General features: G+C 41.7%; 1 protein-coding gene across 1 annotated transcript in view; it reads left to right on the top strand.

Moving 5' to 3' along the window:
- Positions 1–1,098: 1,098 nt before the first annotated feature.
- The window catches only part of tdrd9 (tudor domain containing 9), a gene marked incomplete at its 5' end in the record, with an annotated part of 33,945 nt that continues 12,932 nt past the window's right edge, over positions 1,099–22,111 (top strand). The window contains 22 exons of the mRNA XM_080414210.1: positions 1,099–1,229; positions 4,220–4,351; positions 7,090–7,190; positions 7,495–7,562; positions 7,666–7,887; positions 10,516–10,638; positions 11,264–11,344; positions 11,429–11,593; positions 13,096–13,196; positions 15,544–15,663; positions 16,588–16,672; positions 16,774–16,831; positions 16,932–17,036; positions 17,311–17,408; positions 17,871–18,002; positions 18,421–18,583; positions 18,984–19,047; positions 19,377–19,440; positions 19,533–19,577; positions 20,349–20,402; positions 20,574–20,690; positions 21,714–21,821. Coding sequence (XP_080270336.1) covers positions 1,099–1,229; positions 4,220–4,351; positions 7,090–7,190; positions 7,495–7,562; positions 7,666–7,887; positions 10,516–10,638; positions 11,264–11,344; positions 11,429–11,593; positions 13,096–13,196; positions 15,544–15,663; positions 16,588–16,672; positions 16,774–16,831; positions 16,932–17,036; positions 17,311–17,408; positions 17,871–18,002; positions 18,421–18,583; positions 18,984–19,047; positions 19,377–19,440; positions 19,533–19,577; positions 20,349–20,402; positions 20,574–20,690; positions 21,714–21,821 — 2,337 coding nt within the window. The remainder of the gene's footprint in view (positions 1,230–4,219; positions 4,352–7,089; positions 7,191–7,494; positions 7,563–7,665; positions 7,888–10,515; positions 10,639–11,263; positions 11,345–11,428; positions 11,594–13,095; positions 13,197–15,543; positions 15,664–16,587; positions 16,673–16,773; positions 16,832–16,931; positions 17,037–17,310; positions 17,409–17,870; positions 18,003–18,420; positions 18,584–18,983; positions 19,048–19,376; positions 19,441–19,532; positions 19,578–20,348; positions 20,403–20,573; positions 20,691–21,713; positions 21,822–22,111) is intronic.

Below are 22,111 nucleotides of genomic sequence, written 5' to 3'. Positions count from 1 at the left end.
GAACTTAGTGTGAGGTGGTGCAACTGGCTCCTGGGGACTCTCCAAAATAATTTGGAGACCCCCAGTTTGAGAACTACTGATATAGATGTCCTTTGCTTCTAATCCTGTAGGAGTAGAGTAGTGAGGATATAGGAGCTAGGACAGAGCAGATGTGTTTGGCACTGTTGCCAAGTCTGCTTATTATAAGCGTAAGTCGCCAATTGTACCTGTAAAATATTGGTGGTTGCGGTTTTTGGGCTTGTTCCTAAAGTGTAGTTGCTTTGCTTATTTGGGCTTCCTTCCTATAATGTTTAAACCAGTGATTCTCAAACGGGGACCCCCATACAAAAATCTAAACAAATATATAACATATTTCAAAAGAAATTCAAGACAGAAAATAGCAGATTACAAGCTCACAATGCTTTGTGAGTTTGTAGAATGGTACTTATTTTGGGCTTGTTTTCGTTGACCTGGCCGCTTGCTTCCATTGGTGTAAAGTAACTATAGTACATTTACTCAAGTACATTTACTTATAAGTACAATGTATATCAATAATTACTTTACTGGAGTATTACCAATTTTCATTACTTTTACTACTCCACTATATATATTATAGATATTATACTTTTACTCCACTACAATTATTAGAAAACTTTAGTTACCTTGTAGATTTTGATTATTATTACAAAACACATACAAGCTCACAATACCTCACAATGTGATGCATTAGTGAGCTTGTAGATCTTCTGTTTTCAAAAGATTTTTATACGTTTGAAAACTTGTGAAATGGGACATTCTGCCTAATGAGCACTTTCTACTTTTGGTACTTTAAATACATACATTTTGATACCAATACTTTTACTTTTACTCAAGTCCATTTAGAATTCTGGACTTTGCAGTATTGATACTTTTACTTAAGTAAGACATGTGAGTACTTTTTCCACCATTGCTTGTTTCTCCTGCGAAATCTGGCAACACTCAGTGGTCTCTGATGCTGCGTATGAAGTGCGCAGTCGTAATTGTCACTGCGTCACTACACGTGTGAACCTGAGGGGCCTGCATTGTGCGTTCCTTCACACAGAGGAATTCGTCTTCAAAAGTTCACATTTTTCGCTCAAAATGAAGAAAGCAATCACTGCAGATCAGATAAAAGAGTGGTTCACGTTAGGCAACCAATTTGCTAACATTAGAATCACAGATGAAGCCACAAAAGAGAAGTTAGACGAACCCTCACCACCAAACAGGGGCAGGTGAGTTAACGATGCCATTATGTTTCCTTTACCAGTAGTGGAAGAGAAGCACTCAGATATAATGACTTTAGTAAAAGTAGCAATACCACAATGTAGAAATACTCCTTTACAGGTGACTGCTCATAAGTCTGACATCCCACTACTCCGACTACGTGGCAGAAAGGCCTGTGTTCAAAATGTTACTTGAGTAAAAGTACAAAAGTATTGGCATCATATTGGTACCTACATTGAAAGTACTAAAATGTTTGAAAATAGCAGATCTACAAGTTATGTTATCACTGTCAAACATGAGTATATGAATGTTTAATGCAGTGGTTCTCAAACTTTTTCATGTTGAGGACCCCCAAATTGACACTTATTAGCCCGCGGACCCCCATTTGAAAAGATATGCATGCCAGGGACCCCCTTAAGAGAAGATTTTTACGGCTCCAGCAGTGATTCTCAACCATTTTAATTTCAAGGACCCCCAGTTTGACATGCATTTATGGCTAAGGACCCCCATTGAATGGTCTCTGGTACCCCAATTTGTATAATCAATGTTAATTTAACTCTGAGAGCGTACAAATAAATACATTTGTACACTCACAGTCCCTTAAGGGTCCATTTGGTTATTATTATAACTATCCATCATTTAGCTGGGGCCCCCCTGGAACTCCCTCAAGGACCCCTAGGGGTCCCCGTAACCCACTTTGAGAATCAATGGTTTCATGCATTTGGAATAAAACCTGAATCACTGGTGTTACTTTTCATGTATCTTGGTTAAAAAATGTATAGGCTGCATTTAAAACTTTTCAACGAAATTATATTCTAAATTTGGCTACAGAACATTGAACACATTGGCTTTTCTAGGAGCACATTTGTTTTTATATATTAGTCACAATAACAAACAGGGAAAAGGGAAAATGTGTTCAAAAGAAACTTGAGGCTGAGCTTTGTCCTAAAATTGTTTTATTGTGCTGGAAAAGCAGCTGACTAGTGGCCCACTAGGCTTTCAACCTCAGGACAGAATAGTCACTATCATAAAAAATGACTCTTACATCATATAAAATGTCATACTGTATGACTCGTTATGTTATAGATTATTACTAGTCAAAGGTGTTAAACAGCAGGTTACACTTGGGGCAAAGTCATGCATCACATCTGGCCTTGGATCACAAGACGGTCATGACAGTCTTGACTTGTATCAAGGCTAGCATCACATCATGCCATGATTAGATGCATACAGTAGGCTACAGTATGTATACTCAGGGACATTTTAATGTCTGATGTAATTAATTTTATAGTATCCATCTATCTTCATCTGCTCATCCTGAGTCAGGCCGAGACATCCTACCAGGATATCGTGGACGGGGTAATTTTGTTGTTTGCATTAGTCTCAGAAGAACTCCCTGATGGTACCGTGTTCCCCGTGGGCTTGAGAGGAACTGAGTAGTAGAAAGGAAGGCCCTGGTCCCCATTGCCACTGAATGAACTGGAGCGCCGCATGGCACGGTCCACGTGTCCAGAGATGGTTGGGATCTCCTCCCTAGCGTGGTGTACACAGTTGGGTACAGTTGCCGTAACAAAGCCCTGTTTCATTTGATAGTGGTTGGTCCAAGCCTCCAGTGGTCGGAGCCATGCTGCCAGTGTTGAGACTTCTTCCTCCTCTTCCTCACATTGGTCTTTGTTCTGGAAGTCTCTCAGCACCTGCTCGAAGACATGCACCATCTCCCATTGCAGAACATTGTTTGTAGCAAGCACTTCACGGAACCTGAGGAAGAAATTGAGCTTTAATATTCATCAGGGGGACACAGTTTAACACATGATTGTGGAGTTCGCAATATAATATGATGTTCATGAATAGTAGCTAGACATGCTATTACTGGTCAAAATCCCACCTATCTTGCTGGTTTCTATATTGAATGCAAAGCCTTCTCTCATTGCTGTGATTTTAGCCTACTTCTAAAGAATATCCTAATTGAAGTGATATGTATGAATCAGGCTGCTTTCACATGTTGACTTGTTTTTAATATACATAATTCTATCAACGAATCGATTAACCACTTAAGCCATATTTTATACTTCGTTACACAAGGATGTCGTTCAAGAATAGCGAACAAGTACACAACGCATTGCAGTGCACTGTAATCTTGTAGATCGGCTATTTTCACTATACGTTATTGAAATCTTTTGAAACCTTTCGCCCATGACATGCCCAAAATACGGATTGATTATCAATTACATAAGTGATTAAATCGATTAACTGTTGCGCCTCTAGTGATGAGTTAAACCTCTAGTGCCTATTTGTCATGCAAGTAGGGCTGTAACGTAATTTTACTTTTTAAAATGATTGTGATTAACGATTTAACGGCTTTGTAAACAAATAATTGCACAGGGAAGATATGACAAAAGAAAATGACAATGACCTATACCAATAATCAAAATTAAATAAATAATGTATTATGGCCAAAATACAGCATATTTAACATTTTATACATAGATTTATAACAAAAGAGTGGAAATAGCCCATCTATAAGCTCGCAATGTGTCTCATGGCATGAGCTTGTAGATCCACTTTTTCTGAAAATTTCCACTATTTCTGGAGAAAAAAAAAGATGAAATTTTCTTAACATGGAAAATTATTATGACGATTAGGCAAAATGATTGCGATTATCTCAAATAATTGCGACTATCTCAAATAATTGCAATAAGACGATTATATAATAATTGTGACAGGTCTGCATGCAAGCTCCCTTTCCCTTTGGCTCTTGTGCCTACTGTCAGCCATGGTGTTGTGTGGGTGACTGTTATGACCTGGAAAGCACGGCGGCTGTGTGCACGGGCGGGATCTGAGCACACAGGCACTCGATGTGGTGGAGCTCTGATGTGGACATCAAGGTCCGTAACCTGGGGTACTTTTGGAACCAGTGGAAGCCCAGAGTGCTGTGGGGTATTCGTTGCTCTAGTTCCAGTTCCCAAACCATGCGCTCCCTCTCCTCCACGTGCCGCAGGAGTTCTCTGATCAACATGCGACTACTAGGTATAAGCCCCGGGGTCTTCAGAGATGCCACCTCCTCTTGTGCCTGCCCACCCGCCTCTTGCAGCCATCTCATCCAGCCAAACATGGGCATGGCTGACCGACAGTCCTGTGGAAAATAACAATATATCCACGTATACTTGTCTCAAACATGTTTGAATCTTCTATATAGCGTGTGATCTGAATTCCCCATTTCGTTAAAAGATGAGAGCGAGCCTGCTGTAGTTCTCTGGCAGTTACGGTATGACAGTGAAAGATTACCACGTAATTCATCACATGATATGTCATTAACAGTAATCAATTATTTTCTGTTTTGAATGCTTCAGTTGATGTTGATCTACTGTTTTATACTCCTACTGTACTATTTACATTATTTTACTACTGTAACTTGTAGCTGCACTTAAGAAATCATTTTTATTTTATTTTATGTATTCCTAAATCAGTGGTTCTCAAACTTTTTAATTTCAAGGACCCCCATGACTCTGAGAGTGTACAATTGGAACAAATAGACCCTGTTACAGACCTGTAAGGGTCCATTTGGAACCCCCTTAAGGAACCCTGAGAGTCCCTGGACTCCACTTTGAGAACCACTGTCCTAGACTTTTTTTAAATTACACACTGGTATCGGATAGGTACTCGGTATTGACCGATACGCAAGTTATGGGTATCGGAATCGGTATCGAGAAGGGAAAAAATGGTATTGGTACATCTCTTGATCTACTAAAAAGGATTGTTTAGTATCTCGTCAATCATTTAGCAACTGTGTTTGTCCTTGTCTTCTAAAACATGCAAGTGCATCTGTAAGAAAGGAGAAAAGTGATATTATCAGTACTTACAACGCAGAACCACCCTGATTGCGCTTTCACGAGATACCCAGTTTGTCAAAAAGAATCAAGGCTGTTGATGACACAAGCTTCTCACGGAGTCCAGTTTCTAGCTCGCTTGTCTTTAATATCTCGCTACACATGTGAACTTCATTGCCTGGCTCGTTGTAGACTGTGTCCTCGGGTGCCGGTCAACATCAGACGAATTGGATCAGCTGAGTGGCATCAGCAATCCTCTGCCGTCTCACTTGTAGGAAATGTCTTTCTCTTAGTTTATTATCTTGTCTGTTTTTCATACTCCCCCACTTGCTCCTCTGTCCTGCGGACCGAATCCTGGAGTGTTAAGTGACACACTGTTCTCTGACTAAGAGCTGTCATGTCTCCTCTCCGTTGACCCTGCTCTCCCCAGTGCTGCTCTGTTGTAAGGTCAGCTGCTTTGTTGCTTGCACGGAATGGCGTGCATTTCAGAAGGAATGACGGGAACAATATTTTGTCTGAACAAAAAGTTCACAAAGCACGCACATCAAATGATAAAATCCCAGGTGCTGTACAGAAGAACGGCTCAATGGAGCACTAAGCACACAGACACACATTTAAAAATATATATATATACAGTGTATATATATATATATATATATATATATATATATATATATATATATATATATATATATATATATATATATATATATATATATATATATATATATATATATCAATCCGCACACATCATGCTCCCAAAGTGTCTTAATAAGTTTCCACAGTGACGTTTCCAGCGGCTGAGGTAGAGCGGATACACTCAAAACGTACAAATACACATTGGGAGCATGATCCAGTGTGCGGATTCTATATTTCTATACTTGTGTGTCTGTGGGCATTAGCGCTCCTCTGAGCTCTTAGTCTTGACAGTGTGTCTGCTAGCTGTGCTGATAAAGTCTTCCCTTCATCAAGTGAAATGCTGAGACAACGGTACCAGGCTCTCTGTACCACAATGGGCTTGAGAGAGGGGGAGGATAAATGCGAAGGGGGTGGGGGTGTGTCGGAGGGTACATTGCAAAATAATGGATGTTAATTTAACTCTGGACCCGTAAGGGTCAGAGTTAGATTAACACTCAGGATTTTGCTGTGTAATGAGGGGGGAAAACAGTGAGAAGTGGTTTTGTATAGTATGGCATGCAGTTGTTCACAGGGACCAGGCTTCAGTATTGCCCTTGGCTTTGCTGAGCCATTGTCAGACTGCATTCATCACCTATTGGCTGCTCTGGGGCTGTTGGCTTTGTTATATGATCAGAGTGTAAATAGATTGTGGCACAATAGAATGTTCATGGCCATTATTGTTATGAAAACAACAGCAAAATGTGTACGTGTGACAAAATTGGTGTTGTGTTTGTGGAGTTAATGGTCTGAGGCTTTTGTGAATGAAAATAAAATGTCATTGTAGCTGCCCAGTCATTCAGTCATACTGGCCGGAGGTAATACAGAAAGTAGTTTAAGGAATTGACTGCATTTTCTCTGCAATCTATTGGGACAATATTGTAGCTGTTTTGTTGGTGCAAGACAAATATCATTTACAGATATTAGCAGCCAGCAAGAAAGTCTGTAAACAAAAAAAGTGTTACAAACTCCAACAGAGACTGAGTGGATAGATTGTCACTGTATTGTGACTGATGTTCAAACTGGAGAGTAATTTTGCTACATCTATGGGCTGATGAATTCATAATGCAATACTGGGAAAAAACTGATTGTGTTTGTGACCTCACGAAATGTCTATTGTTTGATCCATTACTGTATGACCAGAGATGTGTTTACATCAGTATAACATTTGTATTTATGTATGTAACCATATGTTACTGTCTTGTTTTGTTGCATTTCTATTCTTTTATTCTATTTTATATGTATCAAAAAAGTTAACTAAAAGGTTTCTCATTTTAGTTTTGATCAAGATCACTTCTATATGGGACTAATCATTGGTAATTTAATCTTGAACACCCATTTTACTAATAATGTCCTTGTTTGTCAGCCAATCAGATGGACATGCTGATGGACCTGCTGATCGGGCCAGCCCAAAAAATGAGGATGTAGACAGAGGACCGAAGACCAAGCAAACACAACCTCAGCAGAGTGAGTCTGGAATCTCTCTTGCTTTTTCTAAAGGGCAGAGTGGCATTATTTTACCTTGTATTATGTGGGGTGGCACTGGTTCAGAAAGTAGAGTGGCCCTCTGAGTTCCTGGTTAGAAAGCTTCCCAAATGCTCCGGAGGTTGATACCTTGCATGGTTACGTCTGCCATTGTTGTGAATGTAACATGCATTGTGAAAGCGCTTTGCTTAAAGGCACTATAGAAATGGTGGCAGAATCTGTATAATTAAAACCAACAATTATCGTATGCATTCTGTTTACGGGATGCTCAAATCTGAATTTGCAGGTGCCCCGACTCCCTCACTGGCCAGCTATGAGTATCCTCGCTTACCCATAACCAAAAACAGACAAGAGGTAAAACAGAGTTTCCTTTCTATCATATACACATTTTCATGTACTGGACACTGTCTTTAGTATTCTCTCTTACCCAAACGTGTGTGTGTGTGTGTGTTCCCAGCTTGTCTCTCTGGTAGAGAACAATTCTGTGGTGATCATCCGTGGAGCCACAGGCAGTGGCAAGACCACCCAGCTACCCCAGTTCATCTTGGACCACTATAGTGAAAAGAATGCCACGTGTAACATTGTGGTCACCCAGCCGCGCAAAATCGGCGCCACCAGCATTGCCAGATGGGTCGCCAAAGAACGCAAGTGCACCCTGGGTAGCCTGGTGGGATATCAGGTCGGTGCAAATTCTTAGTGGACATGTTAAAGGCCTATGTTGTTCACTAATGCAACCACACACACGGACACTTGGACCTACATATGATATATGTTGACATTATAGACCTAATGTCGATGCTCAGACATCGATTAGTATTTTGCGATCATTTATACACATTTATGCAAGTTTTTATTTTAGTGATGCTTCCTAGAAGAGCCTCTGTAGTACTAAAATGTGTGTGAGAGACTGTGACAGAGGGGATTGTTGGATGGACTGCTTTCCTGTGGGTTTGAGGCTGTCAGAATCTGCCTACATTGTGTGTAGATTTGAATTCAATTCAATTTATTGGTTGAATATCTAATTTGGATGATTTTTACTTTGTTGGCTGGCAGACTGGCAAAACTATTGATGTTAATATTGTCTGAAGTCGATCCAAATTGACTTCTATATGATAATTACAATAAAAGCTGTCCAACCATGTGTTGATTGCAAAATATAATTGTGTGTATATATAGGGGCACAGTGTCGATTATTTTCTTATTTTATTTCTCTCTTGCCATGGTACAAATGGGTTAATAAATAGCTAATATTGGTAAGCTCTCAGCTGTGTTGTTGGCAGAGTGCAAACCTGATTGACCTATTCACACAGTGGCCATTTTGCTCTGACATCATACTCAAGTCACTGATTCTAACATTAATGCCTCAATGTTTTGTCTAGTTCAATTACTTTTATTAATTCAAAATGTATTGTCTGCAAAATGCTTTATATGTCAGATTTGAAAGCACAGGACAGTTGTTGGAGGTTAATGGTCAGGATTGTTATCCATCTACTTTAATATACTGTAGGTGTACGTTCCCTGCAGATTCTAGTAATGCTCCACATTGTAACACAACCAAGACCAGTAGATGAGCTCTTTGCTTGGAGGAGCATCCTCTTTTACTATGACCTTCCTCTAAGTGTGACCATGAGAGCTGCTTTTGCACTGTTATCTCAGTTGGCCCTTAAAGGAGAATTCCGGACATTTTAAGTGTTATCTTTGATGTGTCGTTACTCACCTACCGACGTAAAAAGTGGCGTTCTTTTTTTCCAGAGATTCCCCTGTAGTCATTTTTTAAACCCCCTCCGTTGTCATAATGGGAGCCCGTGGCTTAGGGAAATTCGTCTATTATAACCGATGCAAAGTTATTTTTTTCTCTACTACTACTCATTGTAGAGTCTCATGATAGTCAAACATGCGCTGAAAGTTCCTGAGAGGCTACCGTTAATGGCGAACGATTTAACACTGGTTGCTTGTTTCTCTACCTGGCAACACCAAGTTGCCAGGTTCTGGAAAGAAACAAGCAACCAGTGTTAAATCGTCGTTAGATTAACATTAGATTAATGTGACCCCTACTTCAGTCAGTGAAGTCCAGGGCTGAATGTGACATGTTGAGACCTATATAACTAAATATTGGTCATTTGCCAACACATTATTTTGTGAAATAAATGGGTTATATTTCACAGATAGTTATACTATTCTTATAATATATTAAAATACAATCATCCTTAACCTTCAAGTTAAATGCATATTTTCCGTGGACTTAAAAATCATTTTTGGACTTACAAATATTTATTATTTTTTTGGATGGCCTTCCTGCCCTGGCATTTGGCCTTTGTGCCCTCCAAAAAATTACAACACCAAAGGCCAAGTGGCCTTGCCCCTAAAATGACGAAATTCCAGGCTTGAATGCAATAGATGTACTCTGAGTCTGTTACAAGTACAAGTCCGGAATTCAACATTTACTTGAGTACTAAAGTATTGGTATAAAAATGTACTTAAAGTACCAAAAGTAAAAGTACAAAAATGTTTGAAAATAGCAGATCTACAAGCTCAGAACGTGTGCATCGCAACACGTTGTGAGCTTGTAGATCTGCTATTTTCAAATAGCTTATAGGTATAAAATAGGGCTAAAGTGGTTAATGTATGTTTCATAATGATTTATATCTGCAAAGTAACTAGTAACTAAACATTTAAAATAATTGTTTTGGAGTACAAGTATAGACAATTGGAAATACTCCAGTAAAGTAAAAGTACCTCAAAATTGTACTTAAGTACAGTACTTGAGTAAATGTACTAGTTACTTTACACCACTGCACATCAGTGAAGAAAAAACGCTGGGAACATCCCTATGTCCAAGTGGCTTTGCAGGGAAACAAGCCCAAAGTCGCTTATAATAAGCAGACCTGGCAACGCTGGCAGGCTAAAAGTCAAATTAGCACATGAATGGCCAGTCGGCTGACAGACTTAAATGCCAACTTTTGCCAACCGAATACCAGTCTGTTGCAGTCTGTTGCAGTCTGAAAGTAGTCTGCAATAGTCTGGCCGACTAGGATTGGTCTGGAGTTACCTTTAGAGTTAGTAAAAGTCATGCATTTGGTGAGTGGTTGAGCAGGACAGAGTGCTTCCCCAATGGGGACAGTTGATGTTAGAGCAGGTCACTTGTAACTTCTCTAAGACGGGACAGTCAAGTTGTTCAGGCACAGCGACTGACATCGTTGGTGTATGTTGAAGTCTAAAACTATTACTAGGGGAATAAAATATCCTGGACTTCTGCTTCATATACACATCAGCTGCTGGTAACACTTTGTGTCCATCACTGTTTCAGGTCGGCTTGGAGAAGATGGCTACTGAACATACCCGGCTCATCTACATGACTACAGGGGTGCTGCTGCAGAAATTGGTTGGAGCCAAGACCCTCACTGAGTACTCACACATCTTCATAGATGAGGTACAAAAACACAATGATAAAGAGAAACTTGAATGCATATCTATATTTTTGTATTTTTGTACAGCCTGGCTAGTTGAAAATGAGTAGTAAAATGAAAAGTTCTGAAGAATTTGGACCATAGCCTGCCTGGGAAGCCAAAGGTCCCAGGTGCAGTTCCAGGCCTCAGGAAGTGTCCCTGAGCAAGGCTCTTGACACTTGCTCACTGCTCAATATGGGTAAAATGCAGAGGACAAAGTTCACGTATGTGCAAATATACAGTGAAAAAAAACACCCCAAGGAGTGGAGACCAGATTATTAATATAGACATCCCGTCCTATTATTCCGGTGGGTTATTTCCCAGAATCTTAACAATCCAACCCTGTGAAAAAGAGCAATAAGGATCTAAATGAGTGCAGTGTTAAAATGTCTAGTATCATTATGGCTGCACATATACATTCATCTTGATTTTAGCCTAGATTCCCCAACATTGTTGTCTCTCTCTTGGCACACTGAAACAGATCTCTGAATCACTCTTTTAGCACATAAAAGAACACAAAGTTGATTCTACATCCGCTCTTTTGAGTGTGTTTGAAATAAAATGATAATTCCAAGGAACCCCTAAAGATTACTCCCCACTCTGTTCCAGGTTCATGAGCGGACTGAGGAGATGGACTTCCTCCTCCTGGTTGTGAGAAAGCTTCTTCACTCCAACTCCCGGTACATCAAGGTACACTTGTGGTCCAACTTTGTCTTCCCCGTAGGCTTACACCAGTGTCACCTGTCACTTTACAGCTATTGTGTTTTACCCCAGATCATCCTGATGTCGGCCACCATCAACTGCGGACTGTTTGCAGATTACTTTGCCACCCCAATTCGTGGCCAGATGAGCCCAGCCTACGTGTTTGAATTGGAGGGGGTGCCCTTTGTCATCGAAGAGTTCTACCTTGATGACCTGCACAGCCTGATTCCATTTAGGGTAAGGTAGTAATTTGCCGCTACTGCTGTCAGTGTCAACCACATGAAGTTCAAGATTCCGCGTAAATAGCAGATCTACAAGTTTGCAACGCAACATGATGAATTGTGAGTTTTGTAGATCGGCTATGTTTGGGGAAGAGACTTGGGTCAAAAAAGTAGGGGACCTAGTACAGACCCCTGGAGATCACCGGTCAATGAATTATTGCGAACGCGAAGGAGGCGCGGTGAAGCCGCGCCTCCGACCAAGTGGAGCTTACTATGTAACCCTGCTCGGGTTGTGTGTGTGTGTGTGTGTGTGTCTCTGTCCGTCTGTGTGCGTGCACTGCCTCAGCCCTGTGTGCAGCCAAGTAAATGTCCAATATAGACGTACCATACATCAAATGAAAGGTCTTTGAAAACTGAACGCACCTGTCAAGGTTGCGTTTAAGCCCGCCCCTTCCCCCGGAAGCCACGCCCCGGAGAAGGCTCCTAAAAACTCCCCATTGAAACCCCATGTTAAATGAAAAGTGCCCGAATCGCTCCGAAACCTTTTCTACCCCCCCTAAGTGGGGGTCTACGAACAAATACTTCGGGCTCGGATTTGGGCTCCGCCCCCCGGAAGTGGGTGAAACAGGCACTTCAAACACTTTGTTGAATTGTTCAAAAACATTCAAAGTTTTTCTTTAGTGAATTTGTATTTTTCTAAGATGCTCCTTTTAACACATCCACCGCCAGAGGTTAATCTCATAATAATGTACTCACCTGCCAAGGTGTTTTTGTTGTTTTTTTGTTTTTTTCATGTCGCCATAGATCTTGTTAAAATCCTTAAGATTGAGCCGTGAACGGTCTGTTTACGTCCGCGAGATCTCCCTGTATCTCCCAGTGAAGACCGCATGTCAAACGGACTTCCATGACTGTAGTTAGAGCGGATTACGTTAAACAGTGAAATGCGAGGAGAAAAAACTACAGGAAGAGAATTGAGTTTCAGTTTCGTCTGTAGAATGGGAGCGGGCGTGATCGTCGAAACCGGATCCCAAATAATTCTATTTCCTGTCATCAAACCGGAAACGGAAGTGGATCAAAAAAATTCCGAAAGTGCACCCGGACCGCGCATGCGCGAAAAGACCGCAGCCCGTAGGACTACGGGCTCGGCGCTTAACCGTTGGATTTAACGGCCCGTAGAACTACGGGCCCGGCGGTAAAGGTGTTAACGCAGATTTTTTTTGTATTTTTTATATATTTTTTTATTGGTTACTTTTTTTTAAGATTTCTTTTCATTATTATTTATTTTTTTTGGCGTTCGCTTCCCGCGTTCGCGCGTCTTACTTGTGTAGGGATTGAGTGGTCCTACAAACTGCTAGCTCAAAGGTTAATGTGTGTTTTTGTGTACAACCCGCACTGAAACATGTTGGATTTGTATAAATATTTCATAAATAATTAGTCCTTACACCTTGGTTTTGTTTAGCAAAGTTGGGCCAGAATTCAGTGTGTGTGTGTGTGTGTGTGTGTGTTTGTGTGTGACAGTTGGAGGCACAGCCGTTTGAACCTGGCATTTCAGTGGAGATGTACAATGTTGTTGTCAGCCTCATCCAGAGTTTTGACGAGATGGAGGCCAAAGACCAGAGGTAATGAAGAAAGACGTTTCTCACAGTTCCAATGTATATGCCTGTATCCTTGAATAGCTCTACTTATTGGTTAATTACTGACCCGTCGTCAGAGTCCTGCACCGGTCCAATTTTGAGAACCCGCGCCCGCCCCGCCCGTCAATACTCAGATCCGTAGACCGACCCGTCACCCGTGATTATTTCAAATTACGAACCAGACCCGCCCCGCCCGTCAAATAAACGACCCGTTGTCCACCCGTTTACCCGTGTAAAATGTAAATCCTATTCAAATGTGTGTTGAAAAAGATAGCAGCCTTCAACAACAGCGCTACATTCAGTGGTCAGGTTTGTACAGAAATCAAGTGAAGACGGAGGAGCGAGCTTAAGCCACGCGCGAACACGCGAACGCGCATCTACGCAGCACACATGTGTCGTTGTTTACGTCAGCAGATAGTTTTAATTTGAAGGTTTAACAGGATGTTCAATGGCTGCGGGTACATGGACAGTTTCATTCGGAATGAATACACTTCTATTCGGAATGAATGAATGGATGAATTCATTCAGAATAGAAATGCTCATGTAAACGCCTAAATTGGAATAGAATATTCCATTCCAGTCTGACCCGAATGAATTTTCATTCGGGTTAGGAGGGGTGGTATAGACCGTTTGAATCGGGATATACCAATCGGAATTGACCATGTAAACACTTTATTCCAAACACTCCTCTCTGTTTGGAATACATGCATTACTTTGCGCATGTCCGTGCTTAGTAGTGCTGTCAGAATTGTCCAAAAATGACCTATCAAATCTCTAATTCGGCCACGGTCGCTCCTGCGGGATAAAATGAATGATTCTATTCTATAGCGTCATTTAATTTTGCCTGTAATGGTTAAGCCCAGACTTGTCCAGGAGAACGGACGCTCCGAGGATTGCTGGCCTAGGTCGCTGGATTTTGACCCGGGGCGATTGTGTTTTAGGGCGACAGACCCCGCATTCAACCCGTGTGCGCACCGCGCGCTACTCGGCGCAGAAAGAGGGTTTTCGTCACAGTGAATGAGTTACAGCATGTTTCAAAGCTTTTTCATAATAATACAAGAAAAACGTGACACTCGGTATAATGAGTAGCTTATACTTTCTACTTAAGTATATTTTGATGCCAATACTTTTGTACTTTTGCCATAAATGAGCGTGCCTTGTTTCATAGACTCTCTCTCTCCATTTATTATTATAATGACCATGAGCGGTCCGGTGTTTATGTATTATTATTTATTATTATAATGACCATGTGCGAATGCGCGATGACGTCATGGTACCTACATGAGAAATGTGACAAATAGTATAGGCTAGCCTACGTTTTACCGTGTCTGGTACCAATACAAAAAAAGAAACTGGTCTGAACTTGTAGATCTGCTACTTTTGCATTAAAACGGCGATAACAAAGGAACACAGGCTTGCACCGCATACAACGCTGCCTGGCCAGGAGTCGGTGTGTTGCTTACCGGCCTGTCTACGACCGACAGATCTCCGCCGCGGAGGCACAAGGGGGCTATTGCCTCCTCCCATGCCCACCAGGGGAAGCTCTGCTCCGGGTAGTGGCCCCTGGTCCATGCCCGGGTGTAGGCGGGAACCACTTTGCGCATGTCAAAAGTTATATTCCGAATGAATGCTTTGGTCATGTAAACGAGGAATACTTTTATTCAGGTCCCATGTAAACAGGTGAGTGGAACAGATTCCTCTATTCGGAATGAGTTCATTCGGAATGAATTCATTCTGAATGAATACATGATGGTCCATGTACCCGCAGCCAGTGTGTTTTTGTGAGTTAAGATAACTGACCAGCATGCTCCATGCAGTTGTGCTGTGTTAAGTTACACAAGTGACGTTGTTTGGGCGGAAACAGTGCTCTCTGATTTTCACAATAAAATGATACCCACCCGCGATTAGTTCAGTACCGCCCGTGCCCGTACCCATGATCTTATCAAAGTAACATTTTCACCCGTTTTCACCCGTCAAACGTGGGTACCCGTCAGGTATCCGCGGGTACCCGGCCCGTTGCAGGACTCTGCCCGTCGTACCTTTGCAGCCAGTGCTGTATGAGTCCCTAATTACTGGAGGCTATTTAAAAAGGTAGCAGCCATTTCAGTTATTTGACTCTGATGAAGATGCACTACACGTTGACTCGTTAGTCTGGCTCTTTAAAGTGTATATTCCCTGATGTCCGTATGGTCCTGTGTTACTTAATCAAGATTTTGTACCCTACGCCAGAGGTAATGACTTTGGCTTTGTTCGCCCCGAGTGTCTGCACACAACACCTATCTTCTTTAATGCACCGTGCTGTGTGTCTGTATTTGTGTGTGTGTGAGAACAGTAAGGAAGGGAAGGACGGTAACCTGACTGTACCAGAGAGAGGTAGCGTCCTGGTTTTCCTCCCTGGCCTAAGAGAGATCCAGTACATGCAGGAGGCTTTGTCCAAGCTTGTACGCAAAAGGTAAGCTGTGCAAAAAGATAGAGAGAATTAATTTTAAAGTCCCATTCCACACTTCCCATAGTTTAAATCCTAAAAAAAATCTTCTCTGTTCAATAAATGTACTGTACATGTATTTTTCTCCCCCACGAAACATCCCTAAACGAGCTAAAAGGTGCGTTCCCACCGAAGATGGAATATTTGTTCGAGCTGCACAATTACATACAATGTCAATGCAAAGACACGACTTGGCACGATGTTGAGCGGCGTAAAAGAGGAAAACGGGGCGATGCGAACGAAGCATTCCGTCGCTTCGGTATCTTTGCTCCAGCTGGAAAATCCCAACTGAGGGGACGTTTGTTTGTCCCCCACCAAAGCTGATCAGCGTGACCAAAACAGAGTGATTGAAGCCACTAGAAATAGATTGAAGCCACTAGAAATATATTTTATCTTATCAGTGGGAACGCACCTTTATGACCTTTTTCATTGCTCCATCTTTGTCCTCATTTAGGATTGCATATCTTATGAATTATGCATAAGGCTGCAAACTGCAAAAGCAGCAAAATCATAATTGAAAACAGGGTCTAGCAACTCACTTTTAATGTTCCAAACTTTATTGAGCAGTTTTGATCTTGCAGTCTTTGTTCAGGTAAAGAAGGAAAATGTTTGTTTCATTCAATGTCCCTGCATACTACCTCATTGCATATTAATGCTGCATTTAGTGAGGCTCTGATTGATGTTACACCACGTCTGAATTGCGTGCACTGCGTCAGACCTGTTTTCAGCAACAGGAAATCAGTAAATTAGAAATAGAAATTTGCAGAGTGAAAACAGGATTTTCATAGCTAAGCTTCAAAAAAATTGGGGGCGCAGGTATGCATAACTGTGTGTGCGTGTTTGTTAATGCATTGTATCAATGCACTCTGCACTGTACACCTGTATATTCAGACTGCAGGTGTACCCCCTGCACTCCTCTGTGACTCTGGAGGAACAGAACGGAGTGTTTCTGGTCCCTGTCCCTGGATACAGGAAGGTAACTGCATTTTCAGCTTATTCTGCCTCAGGCTGTGTGAACGATGAGCTGTATATGGCTAATGTACAATTAATGTACTGATGAACTGTTCATCTCCACAGATCATCCTCTCCACCAACATCGCAGAGAGCTCCGTTACGGTTCCCGATGTGAAATATGGTAACTGTGCTTTTGCCTCTCTACTCTGTCACTTCTGTTTTCCTTGGAAGTTGTACTCATCAACCCCCTTTATCTTCTGTGGCGTTCATCCGTTTTGCAGTGATTGATTTCTGCCTGGCTCGTCATTTGGTCTGTGACAGAGAGACCAATTACCAATCCCTACGACTCACCTGGGCATCAAAGACCAACTCTAACCAGCGGCGAGGTACAACATGCAATTATATACAACTTTGTTTGTGGTTGTTACAGCAGTGTGTAGCAGAATAAAAGTATAGAAAACACGGCTAAAGCTTAGGCTCATATGATGTGAAATGCACCATTGGCACTTCAGTTGGAATCATAGTGCAATACCATGAGCGTTCTGTTCAGGGGTAGCCTGGTAGTAATACACAATGGTGCTTACCTACAGAGTACCAAGGCCAGAACTTGAGCAAGACGGTGTATTTTCACTTATTTTCTTCTTCTTTCGTCTTTACCAGGCAGGGCAGGGCGAGTCTCTAAGGGTTATTGCTATCGGCTGGTTACCAAGGACTTCTGGAAGAACGAGATCGCAGACAACATGATCCCTGAGATGCTGGTGAGAGACCCACTCATTGGGCCTCATTCACGAAACTTCTTGAATTATTCTTACTTTTGTTCTAGAGAAAAGTGCCTATGTAAAACCAGTGTGGGAATTATGAGACATGCAGTCCCTCGATTTTGTGCCCCAGGTGTACTAAATGATGAATGGCAGTTCTCAAGTTGAATACAAGTGCTAGTATACAAGTGTTAATGTTTGAGATTAGAAACGACAAATATTAAAAATAAAAATTTCAGTCAATCAATTTGCATAGATAGAAACTTTGCACACCATAAAAGAAAGTGCAGACTTCAAGAACCATACCGGCGTCAGTATGACAGTCTATGAAACGCTTCAGCCATACAGTACATTTTACATATCGCCATTCTTTTGGTGATGGTTATATTTGTGTTTGTTTTTTATTTACCCAAGCTCTGATCCCTGTTCCATGCTCCACCCCTTTGTTTACCCTCCTACCAGCTCGCTCCCCTCGCCACCATCATGCTGAAGGTGAAGCTGTTGGACATGGGAGAGCCCCGCACCCTGCTCTCAACAGCCCTCTCTCCCCCCAACCTCAACGACATCGTGAGGACCGTACTCCAGCTCAAAGAGGTCCTGAAAGCACACAGATCTACAGCTCTCCCCATGACATGAACGTCAATCCGACTGCTGTAGTAGTTAGATAATATGTGCTGTAGTGATGAAGGCCATGTAGTTGTGTTGCCAGATGACCATCCTGCTGTATCACTGTGCATTAGAGACGCTGATGTATGTGTAAAGTGCTGTGTCAGGAGCTCTGCGTCAGCCTGCATTAGCACTGTCAGGGTTGTGAATTGGTTAGGTGAGAAGAAATGTAGGGCAATGCTGTGAGTGTGAGAGAGGGGGAAGATGTATAATTAAGTCACTGTAACATAATATTTTTTTTCTCCTTTTTTGTAAATATTAGCATAAATAACTACAAAAATCTAAGAACATTTTAAGGAAGTGTTTGTCAATGTGTCCATTGTCATATTGTTGTGTATGTCTGTAGATGGGTGCGCTGTCTGCAAAGAAAGATGACAAAGGTCAAAATGAGGATGGTGAGTTGACCTTCGCGGGCCGGGTGCTGGCTCACCTCCCCGTGGACCTCACACTGGGGAAGATGATCGTGCTGGGTCACGTCTTTGGCTGCCTGGAGGAGACCCTCATCATAGGTCTGTCTGCCATTGTACAACAGAACACTGTGGGATACCATTACCAAGTGCAACCTCTATTTCGGCCTAGTGTCAAAGTGAATGGGGGTTGACCCGGGTTTGCCTCGGGATGTCTGTTCAGCAGGGAGGGGGACTGGGAGAGACAACCATGCCTGTTGCATCCCGGTGAAACTCCTTGCTGTCGGGTGAAAAAAAGCAGTATATGGGGAAATTGGCAATGTTTACAGTGATTATTAGTTATCAAGAATTCCACAGTTAAGCTATTCTTTATTTCCTGAAATCTATAATTCCATTCTGGGAAACTCCTTGATTGCTGACATGTAGTGCACTGTTGGAGATATGTTTATGTGTTTGAATCTACTGTGTGTGTGTGAGCTAACATCCATTTCATCTCTCTTAGCCGCGTCGCTGTCTCTGAAGAGCTTCTTTGCCATGCCCTCCCTTCAGCAGTTGGCTGGATACAGGTGAGACGAGCCATACCGGCTCTACTGACTCATTGTGTTATTTCCTGTCTCCATGTACTGGTTGTACAGCAACCATAATGGTCTCCATAATAACGCTTATTGAGTTGGTGCCAAACCTCTTATTAAAAAAGTTTAAATCTAAAAGTTCAAACTTTAAGTTCAAGTGGGTGCTGGATCCTTGGTTAGATAAGCATTCCAATGAGAAGGACAACACTCAGCACTTAGAGTAAATACAACCTGTGTTAACCATGGGAAAAAACGCATCACATCATGTGATCTCTGTAACAATAGTTTTTTTTAAATCTGTTGAATGTTGTTTTTGTTTTCAGGAGCAAGCTGGCCTTCGCACACAGCACCCCGAGTGATCTGATAGCCTTTGTCAATGCTTTCAAGGTAATATCTTTAAATCATCAGCTTTACTTTGAAGTGTATTATTGGACAGTTTTACATTCCTTTGTTTTGTTCCCCTGTTGTCTCACTTTTAGGCATGGTACTCAGCCAAAAGCAAAGGACAGCTGAGACACCCGAAGGTGAGTGAAATTTGAGCTCTCCACAACCCACATCCGCAAAGCGGTGCTAACGGGCAGCACAATTGCCATTGCTATTTTCCGTTTTTTACATTTTTACACCTGGCCCCCCGTTGTCTAAATACCAAATGATCATGCGCCTATGGGTGTGTTGGGCTTAAAATGAGGTGTGGTCTGGTAATATCAGGGCATACCATCTTAAAAGCACAGAGTTTGCACTGTGCATTTAGAACAGCTTTTAGTTTGTCGGACGCAGTGCCAGTGCAGGTGTTTCCTTGCTATTTAGACTCATTAACAGCTCACCATCTTCGGGACTCTCGACATCAACTGAGTGTAAGCATATCTTAAGTCGATATGTGAAATCAACACGGATGTCTCTTGGACATGAGGAGACATTAGGCTACAGGAGGAAGACGTGAATTTTGACCAGCAACACAGCATCTGGTCCACCCGTTACAATCAAAATCCATCCAAATTCAACACAATAACACCCATGTTCAACATGGTAGATGACATTTCTGAGGAACTCCGCATTGAGGGTGAAAGAATTATTAAATAATAGTACAATTGGCACAGACGCACCCACAACGCAATTTGCGCCTTGTAGTCTGCGCCATAGATCATCTAAATAGGGCCCATTATCATCAAAGCATTTGCATGACTGGTGCTAAGCTTTGAGCTTGCTCACAATTTTCCCTCAATCTGTTGATTTTCTGTTGATCTCAGTGAATTTGCAGTTGAAGGTTTTTGTCTGCCTATGCTGTCTTTTCCTAGGATGAACTGGACTGGGGAAAAGAGAACTGCATTCAGATCAAGAGGATCAAAGAGGTATGCAGAATTTTCCCAGTATCTATGCTAGGCAATGAAGATCTTTGAAAGTTAATAATTAAATATTACAGCTAGTGGAGCACAGCGAAGAGTGGAGTGATGAGCTGAGCTGGTATGTCTTTGAAAGAGTTACAAATGTAGGACCTCCAGACCATTAATCATTCTACACAGGTGGCAGAGCTCTTTGAAGACCTGAAGAGACGTGTGGCCCAGTTCAACATGGTTGTGCCTGATAGTCCTATGCCCATGGACTACACCAGCCTGAACAAACAGAAGTTCATCCTGCAGGTTAGACTCACACCAGGACTGGATAGTTAATTTTCATTGAGTGCCTCAATAAGAATTTACTTAGTCATCTCAGGTCAAAGGCCAGACCATTTTTTTTTGTATGAGGCAGAACTTTAACGTCCTATTACTGCTATTTTACTAGGTACAATCATTCTTTAGGAAATTAGGAATCAGACAGAGGCATGAAATTTACAGTGCATGCCCCATCATTCATAAATTCAAATCTGCAGCCCACAGAAAAACACACTGCTCACCTTTCTTCTGTCAAATCTTGGGAGATGCAACTAGAGTAAAGCCTGATTGTACTTGCGATGTCAATGTATCTGTTATGTCTGTGGACAGTGAACGTGCACATTGTTCTGTCTACACCAGCGCTACTCAACCCGCGGCCCGTGCTTTTTTTTTTTTAAGCACAGGATAAAAAATATTCATTTCCGTTCAAATATATGGGTTGCTAAAACATTTTTCAAAAACAAACAGACATACATACAGGTGCGTCAATTGTTACAGGTATAATGCATAGTTTTCTATGCATTTCGGGTTTTTGGGGGGGTTTGACCCCCAAATTTTTCCGGCCGCGCGGCAAGGATAGGTGTCTGCCACTGGACATACACACAACACAAAATAAACTGGTACAGTGAAAAGAATATGATGTCAAAATGTACATTTTCTTGTGCGTTACAAAATCGAAAAATCCAAAATAGGACCGTCATTTTTATGGCGGCCCCTTGGACTTTTGGTATTTTGCTGAGTGGCCCCTGAGCCATCTTAAGTTGAGTAGCCCTGGTCTACACTGACATTTGTCTACACATTCCACACTTGCACACTGCACGTTTTAATCATGAGTTACAAATGCAGTTAGTGATGGATCTCCTCACACAATTTGCATTTGCAACTAAATAAAAACACAGTAAGTTATTGATTTTCCTCTCATTTCGACTAAATAAGACCTGTCTGTCATTTTGTCCAACTAAAAATCAGTATTATCTGAATTCCTTAATTTGTTTCTTCTGTCTGTTGTAGGTGATCATCGCTGGTTCACACTACCCCAATTACTTTACCCAGGGAGACATGGATGAACAGCTGACGTCCAGAGAGATGTGTGGCTATGACCCCAAATCTTCAGTGATGGTATGATATGGCCTAACAAAATAATATGTTGGTTTCCGGTTGGCGACCGACCCTATTAAATACGTGCGACCCAGATGATTTTATTTGCATTTGGAGTGAAAATAAAAAAATAAATAAAATTAAGTCAAAATCCGACCGAGTCGATCAAAAACGTCTTACAAAAAATATATTTGGTGCGACCACATTCGCGAAGTTTAATCAAAGTTTTCTTTCGTCTAAAATATCATGTGCGCAAATGTTTTGTTTTACTATTCATGCGTCATTGCATCATCGCGAGGAGACGGCGGGCG

Source organism: Gymnoscopelus braueri, assembly GCF_963280865.1.
Source record: "Gymnoscopelus braueri genome assembly, chromosome: 19".
Classification (NCBI taxonomy): Eukaryota; Metazoa; Chordata; class Actinopteri; order Myctophiformes; family Myctophidae; genus Gymnoscopelus; species Gymnoscopelus braueri.
This window is presented reverse-complemented; position numbering and strand designations above follow the sequence as displayed.